This window comes from Mandrillus leucophaeus, unplaced genomic scaffold, assembly GCF_000951045.1.
Source record: "Mandrillus leucophaeus isolate KB7577 unplaced genomic scaffold, Mleu.le_1.0 Scaffold26, whole genome shotgun sequence".
Classification (NCBI taxonomy): Eukaryota; Metazoa; Chordata; class Mammalia; order Primates; family Cercopithecidae; genus Mandrillus; species Mandrillus leucophaeus.
In genome coordinates, this window is record NW_012102698.1 from 4333723 (window position 1) to 4350098 (window position 16376).

At 51.6% G+C, this 16376-nt stretch overlaps 1 protein-coding gene across 1 annotated transcript in view; it reads right to left on the reverse strand.

The window, feature by feature from the left end:
- Nucleotides 1–16376, reverse strand: part of CELSR1 (cadherin, EGF LAG seven-pass G-type receptor 1) — a gene marked incomplete at its 5' end in the record, with an annotated part of 226134 nt that overhangs the window by 48778 nt on the left and 160980 nt on the right. The window contains one exon of the mRNA XM_011984071.1: nt 634–791. Coding sequence (XP_011839461.1) covers nt 634–791 — 158 coding nt within the window. The remainder of the gene's footprint in view (nt 1–633; nt 792–16376) is intronic.

Below are 16376 nucleotides of genomic sequence, written 5' to 3' on the forward strand. Positions count from 1 at the left end.
GCTTGAGCCCAGGAGTTCGAGACCAGCCTGGGCAACACAGGGAGACCCCGTCTCTATAAAAAAATTTAAAAACTTAGCTGGGTGTGGTGGTGTGTGCCTGTGGTCCCAGCTACTTGGGAGGCTGTGGCAGGAGGATGGTTTGAGTCCAGGAGGTCAAGGCTTCAGTGAGCTAGGATTGTGCTACTGCATTCCAGCCTGGGCAACAGAGTGAGACCCCATCTCAGAAAAAAATAAAACGACAAAAAAAAAGTAAGCCTCTGGGACCTGCTGGCTGACACAGTGCTTCACTTAACAGACTCCTGAAGTCCCAGGTACCAGAATTTGCAGGGACAAAGCCAGTGATCCGTGGAGACAGGGCCAGAGACTGTCTCTGGGTCTGTAAGCTGGCCATTACAACCCTGGGGTCAGCCTGGCCAATCTTGACACATACTTAGGGAGACTTATTCTAGAAGGTTCTAACATGTCAGAGGGAAGGTGCTCCAACCATGCAGAGGGAGTCTGACTCCAGCCTGGACTGAGGTCGCCAGGGTACTGCACCCAGAGTGCCTGCATGGGGCCCTGTCCTGGGAAGGCTGCAGGATGAGCATGTTTGGGGGTGTGGACCCCCAGGGCCGCCCCTCCTGGGATGCTCACTTCTTGGAGCCGGTCTGAGTGCCTTGGGCAGCGCAGCTGTAGTTCCCGATGTCCCTTCCAAAGCGCACAGCCATGGTTGTGTCACAATCATCCACCGTCACCACGGCCATCTTCTCCCCGGATGGCCCGTGGGGCAGGCCCAGGTGGCCGATGTTGGGCTGTAAGAAGAGAAAGCACAGAAAGCATCAGCACTTTCCCCACCAGGGCCCTCAGCAGGCACACCTGTCACTCATACAGCGGGGAGGACACGGCACTGGGTGGGCAGCACGTAGACAAGGGACGAGGAGCCCCTGGCCTTTAGTTCCCTAAACTAGCTGTGCTGGGCTGCTTGGTGCCCCCTCAAGTTCTGCTTCCCAGAATCTCAGAATGTGGCCTGGTCTGGACAAAGAGCTGGTGCCGATGGAATTAACTAAGATGCAGACGTCCTGGAGTAGGCAGGCCCTGATCCAAGATGACTGGTGTCCTCTTAAGAGGACAGATGCGGAGACGCAAAGGCACGCAGGGGAGAAGCCACGTGACTGTGGAGGCAGCTGCTGGAGCAGCTGTTTATAAGCCAAGGGCCACCTGAGCCACCAACACCTAGGAAAAGGCAGGAAGGGTCCTCCCCTTGAGCCTTTGGAGGAGGCACAGCCCTGCCCACGCCTTGACTTCTAAGCGCCAGACTGAGAGAGAATCGTGTCTGTTGTTTGAGTCACCCTATCCATGGTACTTTGTGACGGTGGCCCCAGAAAATGAAGATAGCAGCCAACACCCAAGCCCCGGGGCCCCTCCTGTGAGCACCCGCTTCTGCTCTTCTGGGGGTGTCCTGACCATGGCGCCTGGCCAGGCTCATGCTCCTGGAGTACAGATACCAGGAGGCTGCTGCCCGGCCCGCAGACGGCCCCACATCTCCCCTCTAAGGCGTGGAGCTCCCTCTCTGGGCCAGGAGCACGTTCCAGGGCTGGGTACAAGAGTTCTTCTGAATCAGTGACCTCAGGTGAAACCTCTCCCTTCTCGAAGAGACTGTGGTTCACCATCTGGGGATGAGCCCACTTTCCCCAGGCAGCCCTCACAGGTCTCACCTCCTGGTCAGCCCCTCCCAGGACATGGAGCATATCCACCCAGCCAGCTCAGATGCCCTTCCAGGAGGAAAAGCAGCACCGGCCCTGCATGATCCACGCGGCCACGGATGGATCTCAAAGATCTCATGTGGGTCTCAAAGTTCCAGAAACCCAGTTGGTGCCAGCTCCAACCGGAACAGGCAACAGAATGTCCTTCATCTGCGCAACCTGGACAGCAAGACCTACATCCCGCAGGTGGCCATGACGATGAGCCAGGAGATCGCCAGGGAAGCACCACCATGCCCCGCAATCGGCACACAATGCGCAGCAGAGCCTCCCCCTCCACCCCAGAGCGAACCTTTTCTTCCAGTCCCAGCAGGGTCCCTCCCACCACCCCTACACAGGATGGGTTCAGTGCCTCCTCTTGATAGTTCTGGGGTCAGTTTGAGTTTACAGCATGATACAATCTCATGCTTCTTTATAAAACTTGGAAATAGATCGTTGTAAAAACGTGGAATTTAATTAAATCATCCTCAGTGCCTTTTAATAGGAAAATCACCACCACATAGTTCATTCAAAAATAAATCTTCAGTTTTTAATAGGAACAAAGTATCTATTTGATCAGGGAAACTAGGCAGAAAGGCAGGACACAGAACTGGAAACAGGAGCTCAGCCAGATGGCCAAGTTGCAGGACTTCAGGGGACCCTGGACACCCAGGCAGCATGCACCCTGCCTGGAGTTGTGCAGTGGGCAGCCTGCACGACTGTATGTGGCCACCCCAGCTGAGGTTTCTACTCCCTCTTATCCAATCATCTAAGGCAGATGAGACCCATCACCGTACCTCAATTTCTTTTTGTGCAAGATAATGATTTACTATTAGAACACACATCCTCTCTGTGTTACAGGGAATTGAGGGTGATAGCAACAGAGATACGTGAGTTTCCCACACACCCTTCTCTGTAAATCCAAGCAAGGCTTCTACCATGACCCCTGGTATTTGAGTGCATGGATCACCTTTTTCTTTTTCTTTTTTTTTTTTTCTTCTTTTTTTTAAGACGGAGTCTTGCTCAGTCGCCCAGGCTGGAGTGCAGTGGCGTGATCTCGGCTCACTGCAAGCTCCGCCTCCCGGGTTCACGCCATTCTCCTGCCTCAGCCTCCCAAGTAGCTGGGACTACAGGCACCTGCCACTACGCCCGGCTTTTTTTTTTTTTTTTTGTATTTTTAGTAGAGACGGGGTTTCACAGTGTTAGCCAGGATGGTCTCGATCTCCTGACCTTGTGATCCGCCCGTCTCAGCCTCCCAAAGTGCTGGGATTACAGGCGTGAGCCACCGCGCCCGGCCGGATCACCTTTTTCATTTTTCTTTTACATCAGCTGATGAAATCACAAGGTCTGATAAGCTGTTTCCTTAAAGATTTCACTTTTGGTTAAGTAACAGATAGGTGAGTGCATTAAAAATCATCTGTTTTCTCGCTCTGTAACTCGGCCCACTTTGAAAATGCGTGGAAGTGTCCATTATGGGATGCCTAAATGTGAGGTGCGGTCCCAGAGAAAGAAGAACCTCCCCCCACTGTGTGAGCCCCACATTATCTTTACAACTTATAATTTACATTTCTGGGGCTGGGTGTGAGACTTCTGGAGGAAGGGCGTAAGTAGCATTTACACTGGGAAGGCTTTCATGAAACTAAGCTGCTGTTTACAAAACTGCAGTTGTTGTAAACTGCTGCTAGTAATCAACGGCTCAGAGCTACGCATTCAAGCAAAAACAGCAGGATAAAGAAAGTTGGAGGCAAAAGACAAAACCACTACAGTCTATGCTTGTTTTTCGAGTGGCACGGACTCATGTGAGACGCCCACTGCTAGGGCACCCGAGTTCAGTCTGGCCTTCGTGAATCAGAGCAGCAGGCAGAGGGCGTTTAGGAAATGGTCTCTGATAGACAGCACCCAGCATGTGCTGCTCGGTTCTGACTCCCAGAGAGACCCACTGGCAGCCACTGGGTCAAAAGTAACAGCACTTTTGATGAAAGAGCCGAAGGTTCTCAGGTGGAGACTGGAACAACCAGCAGGAGGGCTGCACGGAGGAGCGGGGGGACTTGTGGGGTCTGAGGTCCCCGCTGCTCGGAGAAGCAATCACAGACTCCCGATGGCCCATCCCTCTCCTGCCGCCCCAGGATAGGTGCTGAGTGGGGCCCTGGTTTAAGATGCCCGCCTCTCAGTGAGTGTGGGTTTAACATGCAGGCTAATCGTCCACTCTCCCGCCTCTCGGTGAGTGTGGGTTTAACGCGCAGGCTGACTGTCCACTCTCCCGCCTCTCGGTGAGTGTGGGTTTAACGCGCAGTCTGACCATCCACTCTGCAGTTGAGGCCAGCAAGTGACGGGGCGGCAGGGAGTGCATGGACACGGTGCTGTGGGTGACTTGAGATGCACGGGCGGGCTTCCCCAAAGCATTGAACGCAGAACTACTACATGACCCAGCACCACCTCCCCCAGGCGTATACCCAATAGAACTGAAAACAGGAACTCAAAAACCAGTTCATGAGTGTTGATGACGTTGCTATTTACAATTCAGAAAAAGTGGAAACCACCTAGATGTCCATCAGTAGATGAGTGGACAAACTGTGGCCCATCCCTGCACCAGAATCCCAGTCACCGAAAGGTACAAAGCGCTGACACACGACGGCACAGGGGTCCCGGAACACATCGCACTCGGTGAAAGCAGCCAGACACGAAAGGCCACACACCATGCAACTCCATTTCTATACAATGTCCAGGACAGGCACATCCACAGACACAGAGCAGACAGGTATTACCAGGGGCTCGGGGAGGAGGATGGGGAGGTGACTGCTAATGGTATGGGGTGACGAAAATACTTCTTTTGAGGTGGCATCTCGCTCTGTTGCTCAGGCTGGAGTGCCATGGCGAGATCTCAGCTCACTGCAACCTCCGCCTCCCAGGTTCAAGCGATTCTCCCGCCTTAGCCTCCCAAGTAACTGGGACTACAGGTATGCACCACCACACCTGGCTAATTTTTGAATTTTTAGTAGAGACGGGGTTTTCCCATGTTGGCCAGGCTGGTCTCGAACTCCTGACCTCAAGTGATCCACCCGCCTCGGCCTCCCAAAGTGCTGGGATTACAGGTGTGAGTCACCACACCCAGCCTGGGTGATGAAAATATTTTATTATTTTTTTAAAAGTTACTATTGGTCAATTGATGGCATGAAAATATTTTAGACCTCAATAGAGGCAGTATGGCACAATACTGTGAATATACTAAATGCCACTTTAAAACTTAATTTTATGCTATGTGAACTTCACCTCAATAAGGCAAAAAAAAAAAAAAAAAAAAATTCCTGGGTTTGCATCCTCCCCTCCCCAGCCACCTGCCAACTCTCCACCTGAAGAACTTTTGGGAAGATCCTTCCAATTTTCCCCTCTGACATGGAGAGAAAATGCATTATTTGACCTTCCTGCCAGGCGGCTACGAGTGATAAAACGCAGTCAGAGAGGTGAACATTTTCTCCGGGAGGGGTGGAGAGGTGCGCAGACAATTACACAGGCGGCTTGAATGGGGATAGGTGAAGACAACAGCAGGTGTGTGTGGGCTCAGGTCCCCCATTTTTGTCAAAGGAAGACAAAGCGCGTCTCCGCTGAAAGGCTGGCGTGGAGCACGAGGCGGCAGTACAGAAGAGACTATGTGGTGGTAATAGCTCCAGAATGTGGCGCGGCGCGTCCGCCTCTGAGTTTTACACAGAGAAAGCGGCTCAAGCAGCTTCCGCAGGGCACTGGCGTGGCAGCATCTGGCCAGGAAAAGCACTCGGTGGCTTGGCTGGGTCACAGCCGATGATGAATGATACGGGTCGGGGAGATAAGGAATAAGACAGACGCACCGCCCCCTCACATTTCTAAGAGGAATTTTTAAAGTTTGCCACATATTTATACAAAAGAAAAAGACAGTGTGGGAATGAAGGGGGCCACATGGTCGTATCTGAGTTTTTTCTCAATTCTTGTGTTGGAAGGCTCCGGGCACAGGATAGGCCAAGGCCAGCACGGTGGAGGCACCAGCGCCCCGGCACCCGCCCTCCCAGGGCTCAGCTGGGTACTGCGCAGCAGCCGGCCTGACCCAGAGGACCCCCCTAACCCCTGCACCAACACCCCTTGTGGGAAAGGCCTCAATTCCCAGGCCTCGCTTCCAGGACGTAAAGCTCAGTAGCTAGACCTGGTCACTCAGGCCGAGCAAGGCAGGCAGCGCGCACAGCAACTGGAGAAAGCAGGGACTGCCCATGGTGCCTCTACACCCCTCAGCGGGCACCCTGGCCGGCACAGGCTCCCTGGGGCAGGCAGAAACAGAGCTAGTGAGGAAACACCACATCTCACTCCTGTCACCACCTGAGAAAAAACCTATGGTGCCGCTGAGCACTGCAAGGAGTGGCCCAGAGGCACCGAGCTGTGCAGATCCGGATTCCTGCTGCAGGAGGTCATCCCTGGGGTCCAGCCTCCTCTTCTTTTCCTTCAAGGTATTTTCTTCCCTGCATGCAGCCCTCCCCTTGGCTTCCACTCAGCCGCTCTACGCAGTGCAGGGAGTTTTTGTGTGTGCACAAAAGCGTTTGGTCCTTACGAAGTGCTCACATTTCTCCAGCCTTTTAACCTGCTGCAGACGATTCTGCACTGGGAGGCCGGTGGGGGTACGGTTTCGACGCTGGGGAAGGTGGCAGGGGAAGGCGGTGTGGGGGTGGGAAGGGCACGTCTTAGGAAATGAATGAATTCATGTTCTGTGTCAGAAATGATTAACCAACGTTCATATCAAAGAATTCACAGATGGCTGGACCTCAGGAATGTCTGCACAGAGCCACACTGCGGCGCTGAACGGTCCATGCTGTCATTTCTCAAGATGACAAGGTTCAGGCCTGACTGGCCGACAAATGCCCCAGGAAATGTGGGCAAGACCCTGTGCCAGTTCTGGCACGGAGATGACAAGCCCTCCCTTGGAGGCAGTCACCGCAGTTCTCTGAAGCTGCTTGGGAAAGTGGTGGGAAGGGTCACGAGAACAAAATTCATGCAGATGCACGCAACCTTCCAGAATTCAAGCCGGACTCCCAGGAGCCTCGGACAGGACTTTGCCAGAATGCAAACCTCAGACCGAGCTGCTACTTCCTGGGGGGTCCCAATACCCCCAGGCAGGTAACAGGACTGTGTTCCGCCGGGTAGCCACCCTCTACACAGGGACTGCCGGCTGCCTTTGATGACCTGGCTCAAAGGGTGCGGCATCCCCTCAGGGCTGCGAACAGCAAACTGTCTGGAAGCCCAACTGAGCCACTGGGCCACCCGGTGGGGAGGGCGGCTCCACACTATCCCAGGTTGTAAGGGGACCTTGAGTTCCTCTGCCCAGCTCCAGCTGAGTGTGACAGGTGCTCCTGAATCCCTCACCTGCCAGGGACCCAGGGCAGAAGACATACTCTATGAGCCTAGGCAGGCTCTTCTAGAAAGTGTGTAAGTGCACAGCTGCTATCTCTAGGGCTGTTTGGGAATGAAACGAAAGGACAGATCTGAAACTCTTTGCACTGTCTGAACTGGCGTGGCTGATGTTACTATCATCCTCGTTCCCAACTCAGGGTCCAGCTGGGTGGACCCAAGGCTGGCAGGGGCTCACAGGACAGCAGTGGCCACAGCTTCCAACGAACATCACCTCCTTAAAGCCAAGGGTTCATATCCCGCCCCTACTTGGGAAAGTCACAAGACTTCCCTGCATGCCAGGACTTGGCTGTACAACTGGGGGTAAAAATAACATCTTCCTCAAGGGATGAAATGAACGATATGTGTGAAGTGCCTGCAGCCACGTCTGCTGCTATTGTTATTTCTCGAAAAAGATGACGTGCAAGTGGTTCTCTCAAGTTTTGCTGTTTGAACACTTCCCTATATTAAAATAACATAATACAGGGGCTGAACGCAGTGGCTCACGCCTGTAATCCTAGCACTTTGGGAGGCCGAGGTGGGCGGATCGCTTGCAGTCAGGAGTTTGAAACCAGCCTGGCCAACAAGGTGAAACCCCATCTCTACTAAAAAAAAAAAAATACAAAAAAAATTAGCCAGGCATGGTGATGGGGGCCTGTAATCCCAGCTACTTGGGTGGCTGAGATGGAGAATCGCTTGAACCCGGGAGGCGGAGGTTGCAGTGAGCTGAGATCGCGTCACTGCACTCCAGCCTGGGTGACAGAGCAAGATTCCATCTCAAAATAAATAAATAAATAAAAATAATAAAATAATAAAGTTGATTTTTACATTTTTAAAGGAAAAAGAAGCAATTAAGCAGCTCATGTAATTAACCTCTCCGCTGAACCCGCAGGGTCTTCCCCAGGAGCTGAGACACACAGTCACCTGCAGCTCGGAGTTCTGCCACTGGCACGTCATTTCCTCCATTTACTCAACTACCCAACAAAGTGATGCAGAGTGCTATTAGGCTTATTGTGGAGCATCAGAAAAGTTTTCGACAAAGGTCAGAACCAACTGGTCACCTGCAGATTCTTAAAAAATCACACCAAAGCCTTTTATTTCTCAGGCGAGGGGGTCTAACCCCAGTTTCCCTGACGATTCTGGCCAAAGACAAAAGCGAGAAGCTCTGTGCTTTCCTGATGGACGTACAGTACATTTGGAAACGCAAGAACCGTGGGTCCGGAGGCAGGAGTCCCCTGGGCATGCGTGCTCAGCGCCGGACGGAGAAAAGCTCCTCCTCCAGGGCTCCATGATCCCCGTGGTAGTTAATTTTGTTCTGGAAATGATCCAGCAGGGCACTGTGCCAGCCCCCACTGAGCCAGACCCTTGACCAAAGCCTCCAGTTCCGCGGGAGGAAGCCAGGGGCATCTCAGCCCTGCCCCTTTGGGGCTCAGCCACTGGGACCAGGTCCCCTCTGCAGCCAGGCTGCCCCCCCAGGTGTTCTGGGAGCCTGGGAATTTATGGGGATTCGCTCCAAGGGGGGTCTGCTTGCCAATGACAAATGAAGGGCCAACATGCAGTGAGATACAGCGCCTTATTGGAAAGCAACACGTTCCCTCTCTTGGGGGTTTTATAGACAAAAAAATTGCTTGGTACAAACTGAGCGACCCTCAAGCACCCAGTGAGCAGCTCATTCACGTTCATCTAATTCACATTCGTCTACAGGCGGGAGGCATCTAAATCCTACTGCTACTCCCAGCTACAGAAATCCTGACAAGCGAGACAAGGGGAGAGCACGCTTCTGAGCTGCAGCCTCCTGGGGCCTCCTTCACACGGGCACGGGGACAGAGTGCCTGGGATGGGGCCTCTGAGCTCAGCCCCCACAACACGGTAGCCTGAGTGTCCCGGGAAAAACAAGACAAAGCTTCAGGAAGGATGGCAGGTGGGCTACAGTTCCCGCCAAAACGACTTTTCTGAGCAAGGAGAAAACGCTTACCAGAAATGTACACACTTGCCCACTCACACTCCTGTTCATTCACCCACACTCGTACATACTGAAACCCACATGTGCACTCACCACTCACACTCACGTGTGCCCTCACCCACGCAAGGCACTTATACTCGTGCACATTTACCCACGCTCACGTGCATACCCACACTCACACCCACATACGTGCCGTCACTCACATTCATGTGCACTTATTCATATGCTCACACATGCACTTACCCACACTCACGCACACTCACCCACGAACACGTGCACTCACCCTCGTGTGCACTCACCCAATCGTGCATACTCAAACCCACGTGCACTTACCACACTCACACTCAAATGTGCCCTCACCCACATGCACACTCATACATGTGCACCTACCCACTCGTGCATACTCATCCACATTCACACTGACATATACACTCACCCACACACTCAAATGTGCCCTCACCCACACGTGCACTTACATGCACACACTTACCCACGCTTGTGCATACTCATCCACATTCACTCACATATACACTCACCCACACACTCAAATGTGCCCTCCCCCACGTGCACTCATACTCACATGCGCACACTTACCCACACTCGTGCATACTCATCCACATTCTCACATATACACTCACCCACACACTCAAATGTGCCCCCCCACACGCACACTCATATGTGCACACTTACCCACACTCGTGCATACTCACCCACATTCACTTACATATACACTCACCCACACACTCAAATGTGCTCTCCCCACACGCATACTCATATGTGCATACTTACGCACACTCGTGCATACTCATCCACATTCACTCACACATACATTCACCCACACCAAATGTGCCCTCACCCACACGTGCACTCACCCACTCACATGGGTGCACTCATATATGCACACCTAGCTACTCATGTGCACTCACCTACTCATGCACACATGCACATTTACCCCATGCTCACCCACACTCAAATGTGCACTCGCCCACATTTACACGTGTGCTTATTCACACATGCACACATCCGCACTCACATGCGTACTCACCCAGGTGCCCACTCGCCCAGGTACACACACACATGCACACTCACATGTGGACACCCACTCACATGTCATTCATACTTGCATGTGCACACACACGTGCAGTCACATGTCCATACTCATTCATACTAGCACACACTTGTGTGCACACAAGCTCACCCACACTCGTGCTCAAGCTTGCTTGTACAATATACTCACTGTGCACACTCACTTTGGGCACACATGCAGCTTGCACACTGACACATGCTCACACAAAACCATGGCCTGCTCCTGTTAAGACCTGATAGTCCCCTCTCCGTCCTTGATCTGGGCCCACAGGACCCCCTTCCTCCTGTGGTCAGTCCCCTGCCTCCTCTTGCCCTGATGACCTTTCTGACCAGCCTCCCCTCCCTCCTGGTCTGCAAGCCACTAAGGGGTGACATGCTCAGAATCCGTGTGATAAGATGAAGGTGGGGAGAGGGCTGAGTTGGGGGAGAGAGCATGGAAGTGCTTGGAAAAGACAGGGAGAAGGTGGGGCCCAGGGATGGTCACGGCAGGAAAACACGACAGCCCTGGCATGGTACGTCCCAGAGCAGCAAATACACGGGTGGGTGAGAGATGCTGGGTCCGTGGCTCTGCCTAACCCTGGCCCTCCCGTCATCTGCTCTGTGCCTCAGTTTCCTCATCTGTGAAACAGCAACAGCACCTCCTCCTCCAGGAGCGGACATGAGGATCACGTGGGGGACACACGCGAGCCTGGCACAAGACAGGACATCAGTCAGTACCCTTCAGCCACCACCACCTTCCCTGCCGAGGTGCTGGGGGGCAGAGGCAGGAAGGGCCGGGAGCCCAGAAAGGGGAGGGAGGCAGCCACGGGGCAGGGCATCCCAGAGCCCCAGCAGTGAGGGGCCGGGTGGGGTGGGAAGGATGCAGGTGAGACACAGGCTGGAGGACAGTGGCTATGATGCCAGACAGGAAGCAACCTCAACCGGGCGTGAAACTGAGGGCTGCCCCAGCCCTGGGGCGACTTTCCATAACAGGGTTCTGTAATACAAAGGCCCAGGGTGGGGCGGCGCCTGCCCCCGGGAATCACCATGTTTCCGCAACAAGTGACTTTCTACCACCTGACCAGGCCCGTGTTTGGGAACGGAAACCAAGTGACTTATCTATTTCTGTCACATCGCACACCAGCAGCGGGGCACCCCCACCTGCAGGCAGGGCCCCGCGCCACCTTTCTGGCAGGGCTCGCTGGCCACCCGAAGGCCCCTCTGTCGGCTTCTATGCTCCCATTACTTGGGCCCAAAGAGGCAGGAACATCCTGAGTCCGAGGTGCAGGGTAAGTAAAGGCCGTGGCTGCAGACTTCACCACCCGACGGGACCACGTGCCAACTGCCTTCGCAGAGGCCCCACTACTGGGTTTAAGGAACACCTGCTGGGGCTGGAGAAGCCAGGGAGGGCGTGACCTTTCACGCAGCCACGGAACACCTGGGGAGTACCCCCATCCCCTCCTCTTAAACATGCAGCTTCCTATGAGACAGCAGCAAAGCCAACAAGGCCACAGGGGGGCAAAATCAGGAGCCTGCGTGGCTGCCTCCTTTATCGTAAAGATTTTATACACTTTGCAAGGCTTAATTAACTTTGTAAAAGTTTAGCTTCTTTATCTTACATATTCTATAAATCCAATTATCTTTTTATTATTTTTTGTTTTATATTTGAGACAGAGTCTCACTCTGTCACCCAGGCTGGAGTGCAGCAGTGCGGTCTCGGCTCACTGCAACCTCTACCTCCCAGGTTCAAGTGATTCTCCTGCCTCAGCCTCCCAAGTAGCTGACATTACAGGCACCTGCCACCACGCCTGGCTAATTTTTTTGTATTTTTTAGTAGAGACGGGGTTTTACCATGTTGGCCAGGCTAGTTTTGAACTCCTGACTTCAAGTGATCTGCCTGCCTCCGCCTCCCAAAGTGCTAGGATTATAGGCATGAGCCACCGTGCCTGGCCCTCCAATGATTTTTTTAAACAGAATATTTAAAAGAAAAAAACAAAAATGGCTCATAATCCCATGACCCAGAGAACTGCTGTATTATTTTTTTAAATACAAAGAATAACTCAAGTGCATGTAAGAAGGCACAGAAGGGCCTAAAAGGAACATGAAATCCACCTCGCTTTGCATCCTTCTTTCCATTGGTATCCACCTTTGCCATAAGGGCCGCCACGATGCCTCCTGCACTGCACGTCTGGCCTCTGCAATGCCACCTCCTGGCTCTTGCCACCAATGGTCCATGTCTCTACCCTAGAGGCTGGGCTTGGCCACATGACCTGGGCAACGGGACATCAGGGCACAAGGACACGAGAGAAGTCCTGGAAAGCACTGTGCACTGGGACTCGCCCTCTCTGGCTGCTAGGAACCCCCTGCCACCAGGTGAACAGTCAGGCTAGCCTGCTGCAAGATGAGAGGCCCCAGCTGCCATGGCTAAGGGCCAGGTCATATGAGTGAGGCCTTCACACAGCCCTGGCTGAATTGCATAGACCAGAAGAACCAGCAGCCAAACCACTACATCATGAGGAATAATAAATACCTGATTAAGACTCCATGCTTTAGGCAGTTTGTGACCTTGAAACAGCTATCTGATGAGAACTATTAACAAGTTTGGGCCGGGTGCGGTGGCTCATGCCTATAATCCCAGCACTTTGGGAGGCCGAGGCGGGTGGATCACCTGAGGTCAGGAGTTCGAGACCAGCCTGGCCAACATGGTGAAATCCCATCTCTACTAAAAATACAAAAATTAGCCAGGCGTGGTGGTGGCCACATGTCATCCCAGCCATTCGGGAGGCTGAGGCAGAAGAATCGCTCGAACCCGGGAGGTGGAAGTTGCAGTGAGCCGAGATCGCACCAGCCTGGGTGACAGAGTGAGACTCCATCTCAAAACAAACAAAAAAACACAAGTTGGTTGTTTTAGAGAGCTTAGAGTTATCCTTCAGAAAAAACATGTATATACCAGCATATATTTTAAATCTTAAAAGAAAAATTTTTTTTTTGAGACAAGAGTGTCACTCTTTCACCCAGGTTGGAGTGCACTGGTACAATCATGGCTCACCGCAGCCTCGACCTTCCAGGCCCAAGTGATCCTCCTCAGCCTCCCAAGACCACAGGCACGTGCACCACACACCCGGCTAATTTTTTTTTTTACTTTATATTTTGAAGAAATGTGTTCTCCCTATGTTGCCCAGGCTGATCTTGAACTCCTGGGCTCAAGCAATCCTCCCACCTCAGCCTCCCAAAGTGCTGGGGTTACAGGCGTGAGCCACCGTGTCTGGCCTCAAAGTTATTTTGAAGAAACTTTCTATTTTGAGACAAGTTTAGATGTACATGCAATTGTAAAAAATAATACAGAGAGATCCCATGTACCCCTTACAGTTTCCATCCGTGGAAACACCCTGCAAAAAGATAGTGTAATATCAAACCCAGGTACAGACACTGACACAGTCGAGACAGAACGTTCCATCACTGCAAGGACTCTGCCTGTGGTCCTGTCATAGCCACACCCACTTCCCTCCTGTCCCCAGCCCAATACCAGGCAACCACTACTCTGTTTTCCATTGTTATTTTGTCATATTAAGAATGTCATAAAGGCCGGGTGCAGTGGCTCACGCCTGTAATCGCAACACTTTGAGAGCCCAAGGTGGGTGGATCACTTGAGGTCAGGAGTTCGAGACCAGCCTGACCAACATGGTGAAACCCCTTCTCTACTAAAAATATAAAATTAGCCGAGCGTGGTGGTACGTGCCTGCAATCCCAGCTACTCGGGAGCCTGAGGCAGGAGAATCACTTGAACCCAGGATGTGGAGGTTGCAGTGAGCTGAGATCGTGCCACTGCACTCCAGCCTGGGATACGAGGCAAAACTCTGTCTAAAAAAAAACACAGACAAAAAAACACAATGTCATACAAATGGAATCATACAGTATGGTCCCTTTGGTGGTTGCCTTTTCCCACTCAGCAGAGTGAGAAGTTGTTTGGTGCTAAGATGTATTCCCTGTTCCATGGTACGGACATATCAGTTTGTTTAACCATTCACCCAGTGACAGCCATCTGGGCTGTTTCCCATTTGGGGATATTATGAAAAGCTGCTGTACCACTTGTGTGCAGGTTTCTGCGTCAACATGAATTGCATCTATATTCATGAGGAACAGTGGTCTGGGGTTTGGTTTCGTCTGTCTTCGTCTGGTATTGGAATCAGGGTAATGCTTCATGAACTGAACTGGGAAATGTTCTCTATTTTCTGGAAGAGACGTTGCAGAATTGACGTAATTCTTTAAATATTTGTTAGAATTCTCTTGTGAAGCCATCTGGGCCTGGAGATTTCCTTTTTGGGAATGTTAAACTACAAATTCTATTTCCTCAATAGTTATACAGTCATTCAAATGACCGATTTCATCTTGGGTGAGGAGGAGTAGTTTTCTGAGGAGTTGGTCCGTGCATCTGGGTTTTAAATGTACACATGTAGAGTTGTTTTTATTATTCCCTTATTACCCCTTTTAATGTCTACAGAGCCTATTTTATTCCTGGTATTAGTAATTTGTCTTCCTTTTTTTTCCTTATCAGTCACGCCAGAAGTTTTTCCCTCTTTGAAAAGATATTGTTAATCTTCTTAAAGAATCAGCTCTTCATTTCATTGATTTTCTCTATTGTTTTGTTGTTTCAATTTCACTGACTGCTACTCTTATCTTTATTATTTCCTTCTTTCTGCTGGCTTTGGGTTTATTTTATTCTTATTCTAGGTTCTTGAAGTAAAAGCTTAGATTACTGATCTGAGACATCCCCCTTTTCTAATGTAAGTATTTAGTGCTATACATTTCCCTCTCAGCATTGCTTTAGCTGCATCCCACAGCTTTTCATATTTAGGATTTTTATTCCCTTTAAATTTGTTTAAAAACCTTCCTTCTTCCCTTCCTCCCTTCTTTTTTGAATAATGAAATATTTTGGTCAAGTCTCTATGCAGACCCATCTCCAATTGCTGGAGTCAGTTGGTACCACCAAGGGCTGAGTGAGGCAGAGCAGCAAGGCTGGGGAGGGGGCAGCTGGGGAGGGGACAGCTGGAGAGGGGGCTGAGTGAAGCTGTGGCCTGGTGGGGTTGGAAAGTTGTTTAAATAATGGAAGGTTGAGAAAAATCAGTAACTATACTGAGGAAAACGAGAACAAGGTTCCTAACTGATAAAGATTTACAAATATAGAAGAGGAAAAACAACAAGAATGAACTCTAACTCTGCTTGGGCTGCTGTAACAAAATACCAGAGGCTGAGTGGCTTGTCAACACCACACATCTGTTTCTCGCAGTTCTGGAGGTTGCGAGTCCAACACCAAGGTGCTGGCTTATTCAACATCTGGGGAGGGTCTGCCCCCTGGTTCCCAGACCAGCACCTTCTTGCCACACCCTCACATGACAGAAGGGGTGAGGGGCAGTCTTGGGGCTCTTTTATAAGGACATTCATTCCACTCATGGGAGACCCTGATCACCTCCCAAAGGCTCCACTTTCTAATACTGTCACCTTGGGGGTGAGGATTTCAATATATGAATTTGGGGGTGCTACGGTCTGAAGTGTCCTCTAAAGTTCACGTGTTGAAACTTCATGGCCAGTGGGATGGTATCAAGAGATGGGCCCTTTAGGAGGTGGTAAAGTCATGAGGGTGGGCCCCTCAAGGATAGGATAAGGGCCTCAATAAAAGGGCCCACGGGAGTGGGTCCACCCTCTTGTATTCTTTTGCCATGCGAGGACACCCGGACGCTGCCATTTATGAGGAATGGGCTTTCGCCAGGCCCCAAACTTGCAGGTGCTCAGGCTTCCAGCCTCTGGGACTCAGAGAAATCAATCTCTGTGGTTTGTAAGTACCCAGCCTCGGGTGTTCTGTTACCAAGCAGCACGAATGGGCTGGGACGGCATCAGGGGGACGCGAACGTGCAGAGCAGGGCAAACGCGGCAGTGCTGCAGTGAAGTTTATGGCTTCCAATAGGGAGTGATAGATAAATAGGAAAAAAGAATCAATATGAAGTGTGTGTGCATATATATATGTACACACACACACCTACACAGACGTCTATGTCCTAGTTCTGCCCAGTAAGAGACACTGGGAGTGAGACAACCCAAAGCAATGAGCACACCAAGCACCCAGATCTGGAGTTCTAAATGCCACCCTCCACTAAAAGAACCAGGCTTGGCCGGGTGCAGTGGCTCACGCCTGTAATCCTAACTCCACTAAAAGAACCAGGCTTGGCCGG